Consider the following 13,897-nt stretch of genomic DNA (forward strand, 5'->3'; position numbering starts at 1 on the left):
TGGGTGACAGAGTGAGACTCTGTCTCAAAAAAAAAAAAAAAAAAAAAAAAAAAAAAAAAAAAATATATATATATATATATATATATATATATCTCAAAATATAAATCCTTGGGCATAACATCTTTGGAAGACCTAAGAAACTACTAGATGCTTATATTAATATTTACTTATAACAAAGAAGCATGGATTCAAGAGAAGTAAGAAAATCAGAAAATATTCCTTATATGAAGTACAGAAAAATAGAAAAGAAACAAGTGGACATTAGAATAAAAAGTGCTTTCGTAAGTAATAAAAGGCTAGATTTATTTGTATGTGATAAGAGAAAGAAGGAAATTGCCTTAATTGGGGTAAAGATAATATGCCAAAGCAATTAGAGACCAATGAAATGGGAGAAAATGAGGAAAAATAATATACTTGGAATTGGATAAGTCATGTTAACATGCCCCAGCAGGTTTGCAGTTTAAAAAAAAAATTCTGTGGGGCCTATTTTGTTTTTAATGATGTTAACATTATTTTGAGGGACAGACACTTGATATTTACCACATGTCATCAATAATAACAGATAATATATTAAAGAAAAAGAAAATTAATTCAGTATAGATATACTTTCCAGTTTATTTACTAGCAATATCAAATAAACAGGATACGTGGAATAAATCATTCAATAATTACAAGGCAATGGCTGCATTCTGTTTGAAAGTCTCTCTCCATAATGACTGTCTTCTAAACCACTGTGCTTCTCATGCTAAATCTTATGAAAACTTTTTGTGTGTTGAAAAATGATCCTTTTATATTTGTAACGAGTTTTGTCCAGCAAGACATTCAGAAGATACATGGGTCAAGAGACACCAGTTAAAGGCCAGGAGTATCCCCAGTCAATGTGACAATAAAAAAAATGCTCCCAGAAAGTTCCAAAATGCTGCATCAGGAACAGTACTAACCCTGTGAGACGCACTGGTTAAGGTAAAATCTGCATCTCACAACTGCACTGTTGCTGTATTTTTTAAAATACATTTTATTGGGGCCAGGTGTGGTGGCTCACTTGGGGAGGTCAAGGTGGGAGAACCACTCGAGGCCTGGAGTTGGAGACAAGCCTGAGCAATACAATGAGACCCTGTATCTACAAAAAATTGAAAAATTAGCCATGCATGGTGGCATGGAACTGTAGTCCCAGCTACTTGGGAGGCTAAAGTGGGAGGATCACCTGAGCCAAGGAAGTCAAGGCTGCAGTGAGCTATGATCTTACCACTTGCACCTCAGCTTGGGCAACAGACTGAGACCCTGTCTCAAAATAAATAAATAAATTAGCCAGGTGTAATGGCATATGCCTGTAGTTCCAGCTATTTGGAAGGCTGAGGTGGGAGGATCGCTTGAGCTCAGGAATTAGAGGCTGCAATGAGCCATGATCACACCACTGCACTCCAGCCTGAGTGACAGAGAGAACTTGTCTCAAAAAAATTAAAAACTAAAATTAAAAATAAATTTTATGATGTATATTTGAGGTTGACAACATGATGTGGGATACATGCAGTTACTTTTTAATTTTTTTTTACTGTTGATATATTTAAACAATTATTATAACCCTAAATATGTGTATAACTTGCATCAAAATTTAGAATATACATTTAAAAATCAGTACCAAATACTCATTTTTTACTTACCAGATTCAAATGTTTCTTCATCTATGATTTTCCATGGAGGCAAAAATCAAAAATATTATTACATGACCATCTACACCGAGTCTATATTTTAAGTCTAATTCTCTGGCCCCCTACTTCTGCCCATACACCACCTTTTAAGTTTTTTTCCTAAATCAAGGTCAAATCGATGGTGTCTCTATGGCATATATCAACTTTAAATGAAAGACATGGTATTCGGCATTTGAGCCATGATGACAGTCAGGGGTGCAGCAGGAGCTTAAAATAAATAAAATAATAGAGGGTAAATAAAATAAAATGTAAAAAGAAGCTCAGAGGGAAGGGGAAAGTGGAATGTCAGGGAAACCCCTAGAGATTGTTGGATACTGCTCAGCTTTGCTGCAGAGGGCTTGCCGATGTAGGAGGGGTGCACCCTGCCTGAAGAGCTGGGGACCCACAAATGGGGGTGATGACGAGGAGAGTGAGCATATGAATGACTTGATTACCTAGGCTTGATCAGGTGGCTGAGAAGGATGTGAGATAAACCAACTTCCTCATTAGTTAAAACAACTCTTGTTAGCATTTTAAAGAGAGAGTAAGGATTAAGAAACATACATGGAGGGCAATTTGAAATATATGGCAACATTACCAATGCATGCGTCCTTGGATCAGGCAATGCTGCATCTAAAGTATTCTCATGCATGTAAAATGATATAAAGCAATTCATTGTAGCACTGTTTATAATAGAAACAAATGGACATAACACAAATGCCTACAAATAAGTGATTGTATAAGTATATAATAACCAATAAGCTGTTAAAAAAATAAAACAAGGCTCTTTATGTGCTAAGATAGAGTCACCTCCAAGATATAGAATGTTAAGTTGGAAAAGCCAGGAACAGAACAGTGTGCATTTCCTGCTATCAAAGGCTATGTGCATTTGGATTTGGAAAAAAAGATGGGGGTGATGAAGGGCGGAGGAGAAATATATACATCATTGCTTTTTTTTTTTTTTTTTGAGACGGAGTCTAGCTCTGTTGCCCAGACTGGAGTGCGGTGGCGCGATCTGGGCTCACTGCAAGCTCCGCCTCCCGGGTTCACGCCATTCTCCTGCTTCAGCTTCTCGAGTAGCTGGGATTACAGGCGCCTGCCACCACACCCGGCTAACTTTTTTTCTATTTTTTTAGTAGAGACAGGGTTCCACCGTGTTAGGCAGGATGGTCTCGATCTCCTGACCTCGTGATCCGCCCACCTCGGCCTCCCAAAGTGCTGGGATTACAGGCGTGAGCCACCGTGCCTGGCCGCATCATTGCTTTTATGTGCACAGAATATGTATGGGGTGATACTGAGGAAACTATTAACATTTATTGCCCCAAGAAAGACAAATGAGTAGGAGAACATGGAAAGAGAGGAACTTCTTACTGAATATACCTTTGTAGTTATTAAATTTTGAACTATGTGAATTGTTAATAAAAATATAATGGAAATTGTAGAAAGGAAATGAATATTACTGCAAGTTTAAAAAATGCATACTTGGTAAAATAAACATAATGTCAGCAGTATTCTGCTGTTGCTCTGGAAAATATACGTGAATCATTGAAATGCCCACTGTTTTAAAATTTTATATTGTTCTCTCACTTCTAAAAACTAGACTAGCCTATGAAGCAAAGACTGATTCACCTGTCACCAGGTTCTCCAACTGGTCTCCTAAAAAAATCCTAGTGATTCTTAAGCCAGTCTTAGTTCTGCCACTACATTTGAAAAATCTCTTCCCAATTTACAAAAAAAATAAAGAATAGGAATGTAAAAAACTTTCATGCATGTCTCATCATTTTGGAATCTACTACTCTTTATACTAGAATCCACCAGAAGATGGCATCAAACTTAATAATAAAATATATGTTGCTCTTTAAAAATTTGATACTGCAATATTTTATGGTATTTCACAAAGAGCAGAGGTTTCCAAGTGTTCTACCATCTGATATGCTGAGTGTTACTAAGCGTTCCTGAGATCATTTACAAAGCACTGCTTTCTAGAGCATTTTCTAGTAGATCAGTGGGAACCTGGAGACATTACCACAGCTTCTCCTTCTAAGTGCCAGAACTACAGAAGAAAGATGGGGGGGAGGGTCATTTTACACATTTCTCCCAGAGGAAAGGCCCATGGCCCCTTTGGACACCTGTGCTTCAGATAATCCATAATTGACATGCTTCATATTTCTTCTAACAGCAAAGCAATGAAGAGAAAATGTTACCTGCTTCCACACATTTCTCATCAATCTTCATGTCATCTTCTATAAAAGAGTATAGAAAGGGAGAAACAGAATTTAAAATGTGTCTACATTAAAAATAAAATTCCCGGCCAGGCATGGTGGCTAACGCCTGTGATCCCAGCACTTTGGGAGGCCGAGGTGGGTGGATCACCTGAGGTCAGGAGTTCGAGACCGGCCTGACCAACATGGTGAAACCCTGTCTCTATTAAAAATACAAAAATTAATCGGGCGTGGTAGTGCACGCCTATAATCCCAGCTACTTGGGAGGCTGAGGCAGGAGAATCATTTGAACCCGGGAGGCAGAGGTTGCAGTGAGTCGAGATAGCACCATTGCACTCCAGCCTGGGCAACAAGAGCAAAACTCTGTCTAAAAATAAATAAATAAATAAATAAAATAAAATAAAATAAATTCCCTATGTATGTCAATAAAACTCATAAAATAAAAATAAAACTATGTATGTCAATAAAACTCAGTCCACCTTATGATAAATTTACTTTTACAACTATTGCTTACTTGGAGAGATAAAAAGGGCTCTCTTGTATTAAATGAAAATGTATGATGTGGGAGGCTATATAACATAAAATGGTTAAAAATTAAAAACCATAGGCTTTTGAATGCTGCACAAATTAGTTGATCTCTAAGCCTCTGTTCTCCATCTGTAAATGGTGAGAGTAATAGTACCTACCATATAGGCTAGGACTGAGAAAATGCATGAAAAGCTCAGGCATATGGTAAGTACTCAATAAATGTGAATTCTCTTTACCTTTAGCTGAAGTATACATAAGAGAATAAAGGAATATAACTTTAAAAACTACTTATCCTAATTCTCAAAACTCTTTACAGCATGATCTAAACTCAGCTTGGAAGGTTGTCATCCGCTTCTCTCCTTCACGCATCATACACTACCATTAGAGTGGACATCACAGCCTTTGCTTACACTGTTCCCTGTGCCTGTCATGCTTCTAGGTCCATCCCGAACACTGATCAGAATGAATACCCCCTTGCAGAGCATTTTCTTCCCACTACCTTGAACTGTCTGCTACTGCACATCTATCTATTCTACATCTATAACCATTCAGGGGTTTGCCTTCTTTGTTCTCCTAGAAAGCTTCTTGAAGGCAGGGACTGTCTCACTAGTTTTTACAGACTCTTAGTACGGTATTTTGCACATAGTGGGCAAATGATAAATTAATTCTTAAATTGAGTTTTCTTTTAAATATCAAAATAGTTGATTTGAATATAGGTTCTGAATTTTTTTTTTCTTTCAGCACTTTACATCTTGTTTCTAACAGTGCCCAGCACATCCCAGGTGCTCAACAAATACGATTTAATAAATGAGGCTTATACATGTTCCAAAAATACATAGTCTGTAAAAATGTAGTCCAAAGTATAGTCTGCAGAATAAGCTATACTATAAAGTAACACTTATCACCACCCCTTAAAAACCACATCACTCATTAATGTTTTTAAGTGAAATATGAAAAATTTTATGAAATAACACTGTTTCATACAGGTAGGGACACAGATAAACGAGTGGCATGGTTGAGATTTTCTGCACTGTCATTTGTTTACTTAAATTCATTTAGAGATTATTTTCCTAATTAATTAGATTAATTTAATTTCCTAGTTAAATAATTAGATTGTTATTAGCCATCCATAACAACAGTGAGTTCATTCGTTCCCAGGACATAACAAAGTTGTTTTTCCTTAGGGCAAACAAAGACTACAATTTTCATTTTTATTTTACAGAGGAAGGTACAAAAACCAGGCATGATTGTCTAGTAACAGCACAAGAAGCTCTGACTTTTCTGACACTTGACTCTGGGATCTAAGATAGGGCCATTGATTTTGTTCTCCCCAAATCAATGATTCCACGTTATCAGCTAGGATAATGTACTGAATTGTGTTCCCCCCAATATTCATATGTTGAAGCCCTTGCCCTCAGTATGGCTGTATTTAGAGATAGGGCCTTTAAGGAGGTAATTAAGGTTAAATGACGTCATACAGCTGGGGCCTTAATTTGATAGAACTGGTGGCCTTATAAGAAGAAGAAAACACATCAGATCAATCGATCTCTCTCTCTCTCTCTTTCTCTTCTCTTCCTCTCTCTCTCTCTCTTCTTTCTCTCTCCCTCTCTCTCTCTCTTTCTCTTCTCTTCCTCTCTCTCTCTCTTCTTTCTCTCTCCCTCTCTCTCTCTCTCTTCTTTCTCTCTCCCTCTCCCTCTCCCTATAAGGATGCACAGAGGCAACACCACATGAGCACACAGCAAAGAAGGTGGCTGTCTGCAAGCCAGGAAGAGAGGCCTTACCAGAAACCAACCCTGCTGGAACCTTAATCTTAGACTTCCAGCCTCCAGAACTGTGAGAAAATAAATATCTGTTGTTTAAGCCACTTAGTCTGTGGTATGTTGTTATGGAAGCTCAAGCTAAGACCATGGCCTTATCACCCACCACTACCATACAGTTCCCAGCTCCCCGCTCCCACCAAGGTCTATGCCTAGGCTCCCCTTCACAACTTTTAACAGTGCAGCCTGAAACATGACCCTGAGTAGACAAGCCAGAAGCAGGCACCCTGGACTTGCCCCTCTCTCCCTCTCCTTCTGCTCTCGCCTTCCTGTGTCATATACCTTTTTTGTTTTGGGGGGACACAGATTGGAGCCTTGTTCCCATAGATCAGCCTTCAAAAGTCATTCTGCAGTTCTCTGGTTTCCCTTTCCAAATTCAAGGATGAACTGTGGTTGGTGGCTAAGGGGACACCTCTTCTTTCCCCTCTCTAGAAGCAGACAGCATCTTTCTTTGGGGTGTGTGTGTGTGTGTGTGTGTGTGTGTGTGTGTGTATGTGAGAGAGAGAGAGAGAGTGTGTGTGCCATCATAATGAGTCATCCAGATGGCTGGGCATGGAGAAGAGGAACGGCTAGTAACTGAAGGTCCCATTTGTTCCCTAATGCAGGGCCTTTTAGACAGAGGGAATCTTGAATCCAGACTACACTGTTTGCAACTACTGACAACTGTTCTTACCTTCTCTCAATGTCAATCTTTTCATCCATAACATGGGAATAATAATAATAATTTCACTATGGTTTTATTGTTAGGTAATGTGTATAAAGCAGCTGAAACAAAACATCTCATCAGTTTCACAGTTTTTATCGAGTTCTTGCCATATGCTATGCTAAACTCTGGAGCTGCACGTACATGTTGCTTCTCTTTTCTTTATTCCTCTCAGTGTTAGGACAATTATACTTTGCATGCATATCTTTGAATGACATATTTTTATAAATTAAGGTATTAATGACTATCACACTACTAGGTATATAGGAAGAGCTTAATAAATAGCTGAACTGAATTAAAGTGAATTTTTTAAACTACAAGAAATTTCTAAAAGACTTTGGAGATAAGAGTTTTTTCCTAAATACTATTTCTTACCTTCTTCCATAGAAATTGCTGGGTACAAGCAAATGATTGAAGCAGGGGGGATAAAAAGAACACAATATCTGTACTATAGTTTCTCAGATTAATTTACAATAAGAAATGTAATGTGTAAAAATTATTGTAATTAGTATTCTGGGTTCATTCTCTAGAAATTCAGGGAAGATTTAGTAAGAAAATGATAAATGAATACCTTATAAAACTGATACATTTTTGAACCTTGTTGGAAATGGGAATCTACTTGCTTCTGGTAAACCCTGCCCTCTTCCATCCCAGCTAGTTCTACAAGGGTAGCATTCTATGAATTTCTGAATTAACATGCTTACTTCAGCATATTTTAGGAACCCAAATTTTCAATGGAAGGAAGGAAAGAAGACAGAGAGATGGAGAGAGGGAGGGAGGAAGGGAAAGAAAGAGGGAAGACAACTATAAGTGCACCTTTAGTAAATAACTTTTTAATAATCATCTGCAAACTAACATAAATAACATTTCATTAATAAAATTGCCCTATATCTTTGGACTCAGTAGCCTGCCCCTAATTTTTTTTGGCGGGGAGGAGGGTATGATAAGACTTAAGCAGAGCAGAAACATACAAAATAATATTAATTGTAGGATCATCTATAATAGTTGAAAATAAATGGTCTTTCTAGTAGTTTAAAAAATAATCATGTCTATCGGAAACATTCCCTAAGAGAGGGGACCCTTTAAGTCAGTGGCTCCAAACCTGAGGCTCTGGACCTAGATATTTGTGAAGATAATAATAGAATATTGAAAACTATTTTTAGCATGGACTTCTAGAAAGCCTAATAAAAATCACACAGGCCACATAAGCAAATTAAATGCCAACCAGAAGTTATACTATAGGTAATTATCAGATGCTGATTAGAAACTGTAATTAGCATTTTCATGTGCCTTTGATAAATGAAAGTTTGGTTTAAAACAAAACTTTTTCAAAACATGGAAGAAGTAACTAAAATATCACTATGAAGATTGTGTCATGAAAAAATGTTTCTGATAAGATGTTAAGTGGCTGGCAAGTTGGCTGAATAGAAATGGCTCTGGTCTGCAGCTCCCAGCAAGATCAATGCAGAAGGCAGGTGATTTCTGCATTTCCAACTGAGGTACGCAGCTCATCTCACTGGGACTGGCTAGACAGTGAGTGCAGCCCACAAAGGGCAAACCAAAGCAGGGTAGGGTGTTGCCTCACCTGGGAAGTGAAAGGGGTTGGGGAACTCCCTCCCCTAACCAAGGAAAGCTGTGAGGGACTTTGTGGTGAGGAAAGGCGCACTCCAGCCCAGATACTACCCTTTTCCCATGTTCTTCACAACCCACAGACCAGGAGATTCCCTCAGGTGCCTACACCACCAGGGCCGTGGGTTTCAAGCACAAAACTGGGCAGCCATTTGGGCAGACACCAAGCTAGCTGCAGGAGTTTTTTTTTTTTTTTTGTACCCCAGTGGCGCCTGGAATACCAGCAAGACAGAACTGTTTGTTCCCCCTGGAAAAGGGGCTGAAGCCAGGGAGCCAAGTGGTCTTGCTCAGCAGATCCCATCCCCATAGAGCCTAGCAAGCTAAGATCCACTGGCTTGAAATTCTCGCTGCCAGCACAGCAGTCTGAAGTCGACCTGGGACACTCCAGCTTTGACAGGATAAAATTCACACATAATAATATTAACCTTAAATGTAAATGGGCTAAATACCCCAATTAAAAGACACAGACTGGCAAATTGGATAAAGAGTCAGGACCCATTGGTGTGCTGTATTCAGGAGACCCATCTCACATGCAAAGACACACATAGGCTCAAAATAAAGGGATGGAGGAATATTTACCAAGCAAATGGAAAGCAAAAAAAGCAGGGGTTCCAATCCTAGTCTCTAATAAAACAGACTTTAAACTAACAAAGGTCAAAAAAGACAAAGAAGGGCATTACATAATGGTAAAGGGATCAACACAACAAGAAGAGCTAACTATTCTAAATATATATGCACTCAATAGAGGAGCACCCAGATTCATAAAGCAAGTTCTTAGGGACCTACAAAGAGACTTAGACTCCCACACAATAATAGGAGAAGCCTTTAACAACCCACTGTCAATATTAGACAGATCAATGAGACAGAAAATTAACAAGGATATTCAGGACTTGAACTCAGCTCTGAACCAAGTGGACCTAATAGACATCTACAGAACTCTATACCCCAAATCAACAGAATATACATTCTTCTCAGCACCACATCACACTTATTCTAAAATTGACCACTAATTGGAAGTAAAACGTTCCTCAGCAAATGCAAAAGAATGGAAATCATAACAGTCTCTCAGACCACAGTGCAATCAAATTAGAACTCAGGATTAAGAAACTCACTCAAAACCATACAACTACATGGAAACTGAACAACCTGCTCCTGAATGACTACTGGGTAAATAACAAAATTAAGGCAGAAATAAATAAGTTATTTGAAAGCAATGAGAACAAAGACACAATGTACCAGAATCTCTGGAAAACAGCTAAAGCAGTGTTTAGAAGGAAATTTAGAACACTAAATGCCCATGGGAGAAAGCAAGAAAGATCTAAAACTGAAACCCTAACATCACAATTAAAAGAACTAGAGAAGCAAGAGCAAACACATTTAAAAAGCTAGCAGAAGACAAGAAATAACTAAGATCAGAGCAGAACCGAAGGAGATAAAGGCACAAAAAAACCTTCAAAAAAATCAATGAATTCAGGAGCTGGATTTTTGAAAAGATTAAGAAAATAGATAGACCACTAGCCAGATTAATAAAGAAGAAAAGAGAGAAGAATCAAATAGACACAATAAAAAATGATAAAGGGGACATCACCACTGATCCCACAGAAATACAAACTACCATCAGAGAATACTATAAACACCTCTATGCAAATAAACTAGAAAATCTAGAGGAAATGGATAAATTCCTGGACACATACACCCTCCCATGACTAAACCAGGAAGTAGGTGAATCCCTGAATAGACCAATAACAAGTTCTGAAATTGAGGCAGTAATTAATAGCCTACCAACCAAAAAAAAGCCCAGGACCAAATGGAGCTGGTACCATTACTTCTGAAACTATTCCAAACAATGGAAAAAGAGGGACTCCTCCCTCACTTATTTTATAAGGCCAGCATCATCCTGACACCATCAATCTGGCAGAGACACACAGAAATAAGAAAATTTCAGGCCAATATCCCTGATGAACATCGATGGGAAAATCCTCAATAAAATACTGGCAAACCAAATCCAGCAGCACAGCAAAAAGCTTATCCACCACAATCAAGTTGGCTTCATCCCTGGGATGCAAGGCTGGTGCAACATATGCAAATCAATAAATGTAATCCATCACATAAATAAAACCAACGACAAAAACCACGATTATCTCAATACATTCAGAAAAGGCCTTTGATAAAATTCAACACACCCTCATGCTAAAAACTCTCAACAAACTAGGTATTGATAGAATGTATCTCAAAATAATAAGAGCTATTTATGACAAACCCACAGCCAGTATCATACTGAATGGGCGTGGATGAAGCTGGAAACCATCATTCCCAGCAAACTAACACAAGAACAGAAAACCAAACACCACATTTTCTCACTTACAAGTGGGAGTTGAACTATGAGAACACATGGACACAGGAAGGGGAACATCACACACGGGGGCCTGTTGGCGGGTGGGGGCTAAGGGGAGGGATAGCATTAGGAGAAATACCTAATGTAGATGATGGGTTAATGGGTGCAGCAAACCACCATGGCACATGTATACCTATGTAACAAACCTGCACATTCTGCACATGTATCCCAGAACTTAAAGTATAATTTAAAAAGAAAAAAAAAAGATGTTAAGTTTAAAAAAATAAAAAGTGGTATTGCAGCTATTACTGTAACCATCTAAAATATGTATTCACCACTGGAAGTTAATATGAAAATATTGTCATTGAGAAGGCATGTTTTCGTTTGTCAAAAACTGCCTTTATAGTTGTCCTCATATCTTTTCAATAAGAAAATAAAAGGAGGCCAGGCGCGGTGGCTCACGCTTGTAATCCCAGCACTTTGGGAGGCCGAGGCGGGCGGATCACGAGGTCAGGAGATCGAGACCACAGTGAAACCCCGTCTCTACTAAAAATACAAAAAATTAGCCGGGCGAGGTGGCGGGCACCTGTAGTCCCAGCTACTTGGAGAGGCTGAGGCAGGAGAATGGCATGAACCCGGGAGGTGGAGCTTGCAGTGAGCTGAGATTGCGCCACTGCACTCCAGCCTGGGTGACAGAGCGAGACTCTGTCTCAAAAAAAAAAAAAAAAAAAAAAAAAAAAAAAGAAAAGAAAAGAAAAGGAAAAGTAATTTTTGGCTCAGAGAAGGGAGATATAATAAAGTGAGTGAGGCTTGCCATGGGCAGATCCATGATGTTGGTACTTTTTGTGCCCTTCTAGTCTCCTCTCTTTGCCTCCCCTCTGTCCTTCTGGTGCCCAGTTCCCTCTCTTAACCCCTTTCCAGGGCCCACCTGAGGGCCATTTCAGAAGGGCCTCACTCAGTAGGCTCAGCTGGCCTCTGCCAAGCCACAGCACCTTTAATCAAGCATTTGCCACCATGGAGCCTTTACTCACCACTCCCCAACTGCTTGAATAATATTGTCTAGTAATCAAACTACATTCATTAAGTAACAATCCCACCCCATATTTATTCACCAAAGGCATACACAATGGTTAATCAGTGCTTCTGAGCAGTGTGAAGATTAAGTCCTCTAAGTTGGCGGGTGGAGCCAAGATGGCCGAATAGGAACAGCTCCGGTCTCCAGCTCCCAGCCCCAGCGACACAGAAGACAGATGATTTCTGCATTTCTGCCTGAGGTACTGGTTTCATCTCACTAGGGAGTGCCTAACGGTGGGTGCAGGACAGTCGGTGAAGCGCACTGTGCGCGAGCCGAAGCAGGGCGAGGCATTGACTCACTCGGGAAGCGCAAGGGGTCAGGGAGTTCCCTTTCCTAGTCAAAGAAAGGGGAAGCAGACGGCACCTGGAATATCGGGTCAGTCCCACCCTAACTGCGCTTTTCCAACGGGCCTGGAAAACGGCACACTAGGAGATTGTGTCCCGCACCTGGCTCGGAGGGTCCTATGCCCACGGAGTCTCGCTAATTGCTAGCACAGCAGTCTGAGATCAAGCTGCGAGGCGGCAGCGAGGCTGGGGGAGGGGCGCCCGCCATTGCCCAGGCTTGCTTAGGTAAACAAAGCAGCCAGGAAGCTCGAACTGGGTGGAGCCCACCACAGCTCAAGGAGGCCTCCCTGCCTCTGTAGGCTCCACCTCTGGGGCAGGGCACAGACAAACAAAAACTCTGCAAGAACTTCCACAGACTTAAATGTCCCTGTCTGACTGACAGCTTTGAAGAGAGTAGTGGTTCTCCCAGCACGCAGCTGGAGATCTGAGAACAGTCAGACTGCCTCCTAAAGTGGGTCCCTCACCCCTGAGCAGCCTAACTGGGAGGCACCCCCCCAGTAGGGACAGACTGACACCTCATTCAACCCGGTACTTCTCTGAGACAAAACTTTCAGAGGAACTATCAGACAGCTGAATTTGTGGTCTCACGAAAATCTGCTGTTCTGCAGCCACCGCTGCTGACACCCAGCCAAACAGGGTCTGGAGTGCACCTCTAGTAAACTCCAACAGACCTGCAGCTGAGGGTCCTGTCTGGTAGAAGGAAAACTAACAAACAGAAAGGACATCCACACCAAAAACCCATCTGTACATCACCATCATCAAAGACAAAAAGTAGATAAAACCACAAAGATGGGGAAAAAACAGACCAAAAAAACTGGAAACTCTAAAAAACAGAGCACCTCTCCTCCTCCAAAGGAACGCAGTTCCTCACCAGCAACGGAACAAAGCTGGATGGAGGATGACTTTGATGAGTTGAGAGAAGAAGGCTTCAGACGATCAAACTACTCTGAGCTACGAGAGGAAATTCAAAACAACAGCAAAGAAGTTAAAAACTTTGAAAAAAAATTAGAAGAATGGATAACTAGAATAACCAATGGAGAGAAGGGCTTCAAGGAGCCGATGGAGCTGAAAGCCAAGTTTCGAGAACTACGCGAAGATTGCAGAAGCCTCAGTAGCAGATGCGATCAACTGGAAGAAAGGGTATCGCTGATGGAAGATGAAATGAATGAAATGAAAAGAGAAGGGAAGTTTAGAGAAAAAGGATAAAAAGAAATGAACAAAGCCTCCAAGAAATTTGGGACTATGTGAAAAGACCAAACCTACGTCTGATTGGTGTACCTGAAAATGATGGGGAGAATGGAACCAAGTTGGAAAACACTCTGCAAGATATTATCCAGGAGAACTTCCCCAATCTAGCAAGGCAGGCCAGCATTCAGATTCAGGAAATACAGAGAACGCCACAAAGATACTCCTCGAGAAGGGCAACTCCAAGACACATTATTGTCAGATTCACCAAAGTTGAAATGAAAGAAAAAATGTTAAGGGCAGCCAGAGAGAAAGGTCGGGTTACCCACAAAGGGAAGCCCATCAGACTAACAGCTGATCTCTCAGCAGAA

At 40.2% G+C, this 13,897-nt stretch overlaps 1 protein-coding gene across 1 annotated transcript in view; it reads right to left on the reverse strand.

Annotated features, from left to right (window-relative positions):
* Positions 1-13,897, reverse strand: part of MPP4 (membrane palmitoylated protein 4) — a 55,319-nt gene that overhangs the window by 16,254 nt on the left and 25,168 nt on the right. Inside the window, exons 11-13 of the mRNA XM_030803188.1 lie at positions 7,334-7,351; positions 3,893-3,931; positions 1,662-1,682 (exon numbers count right to left, since the gene is read on the reverse strand). Coding sequence (XP_030659048.1) covers positions 1,662-1,682; positions 3,893-3,931; positions 7,334-7,351 — 78 coding nt within the window. The remainder of the gene's footprint in view (positions 1-1,661; positions 1,683-3,892; positions 3,932-7,333; positions 7,352-13,897) is intronic.

Source organism: Nomascus leucogenys, chromosome 22a, assembly GCF_006542625.1.
Source record: "Nomascus leucogenys isolate Asia chromosome 22a, Asia_NLE_v1, whole genome shotgun sequence".
Taxonomy (NCBI): domain Eukaryota; kingdom Metazoa; phylum Chordata; class Mammalia; order Primates; family Hylobatidae; genus Nomascus; species Nomascus leucogenys.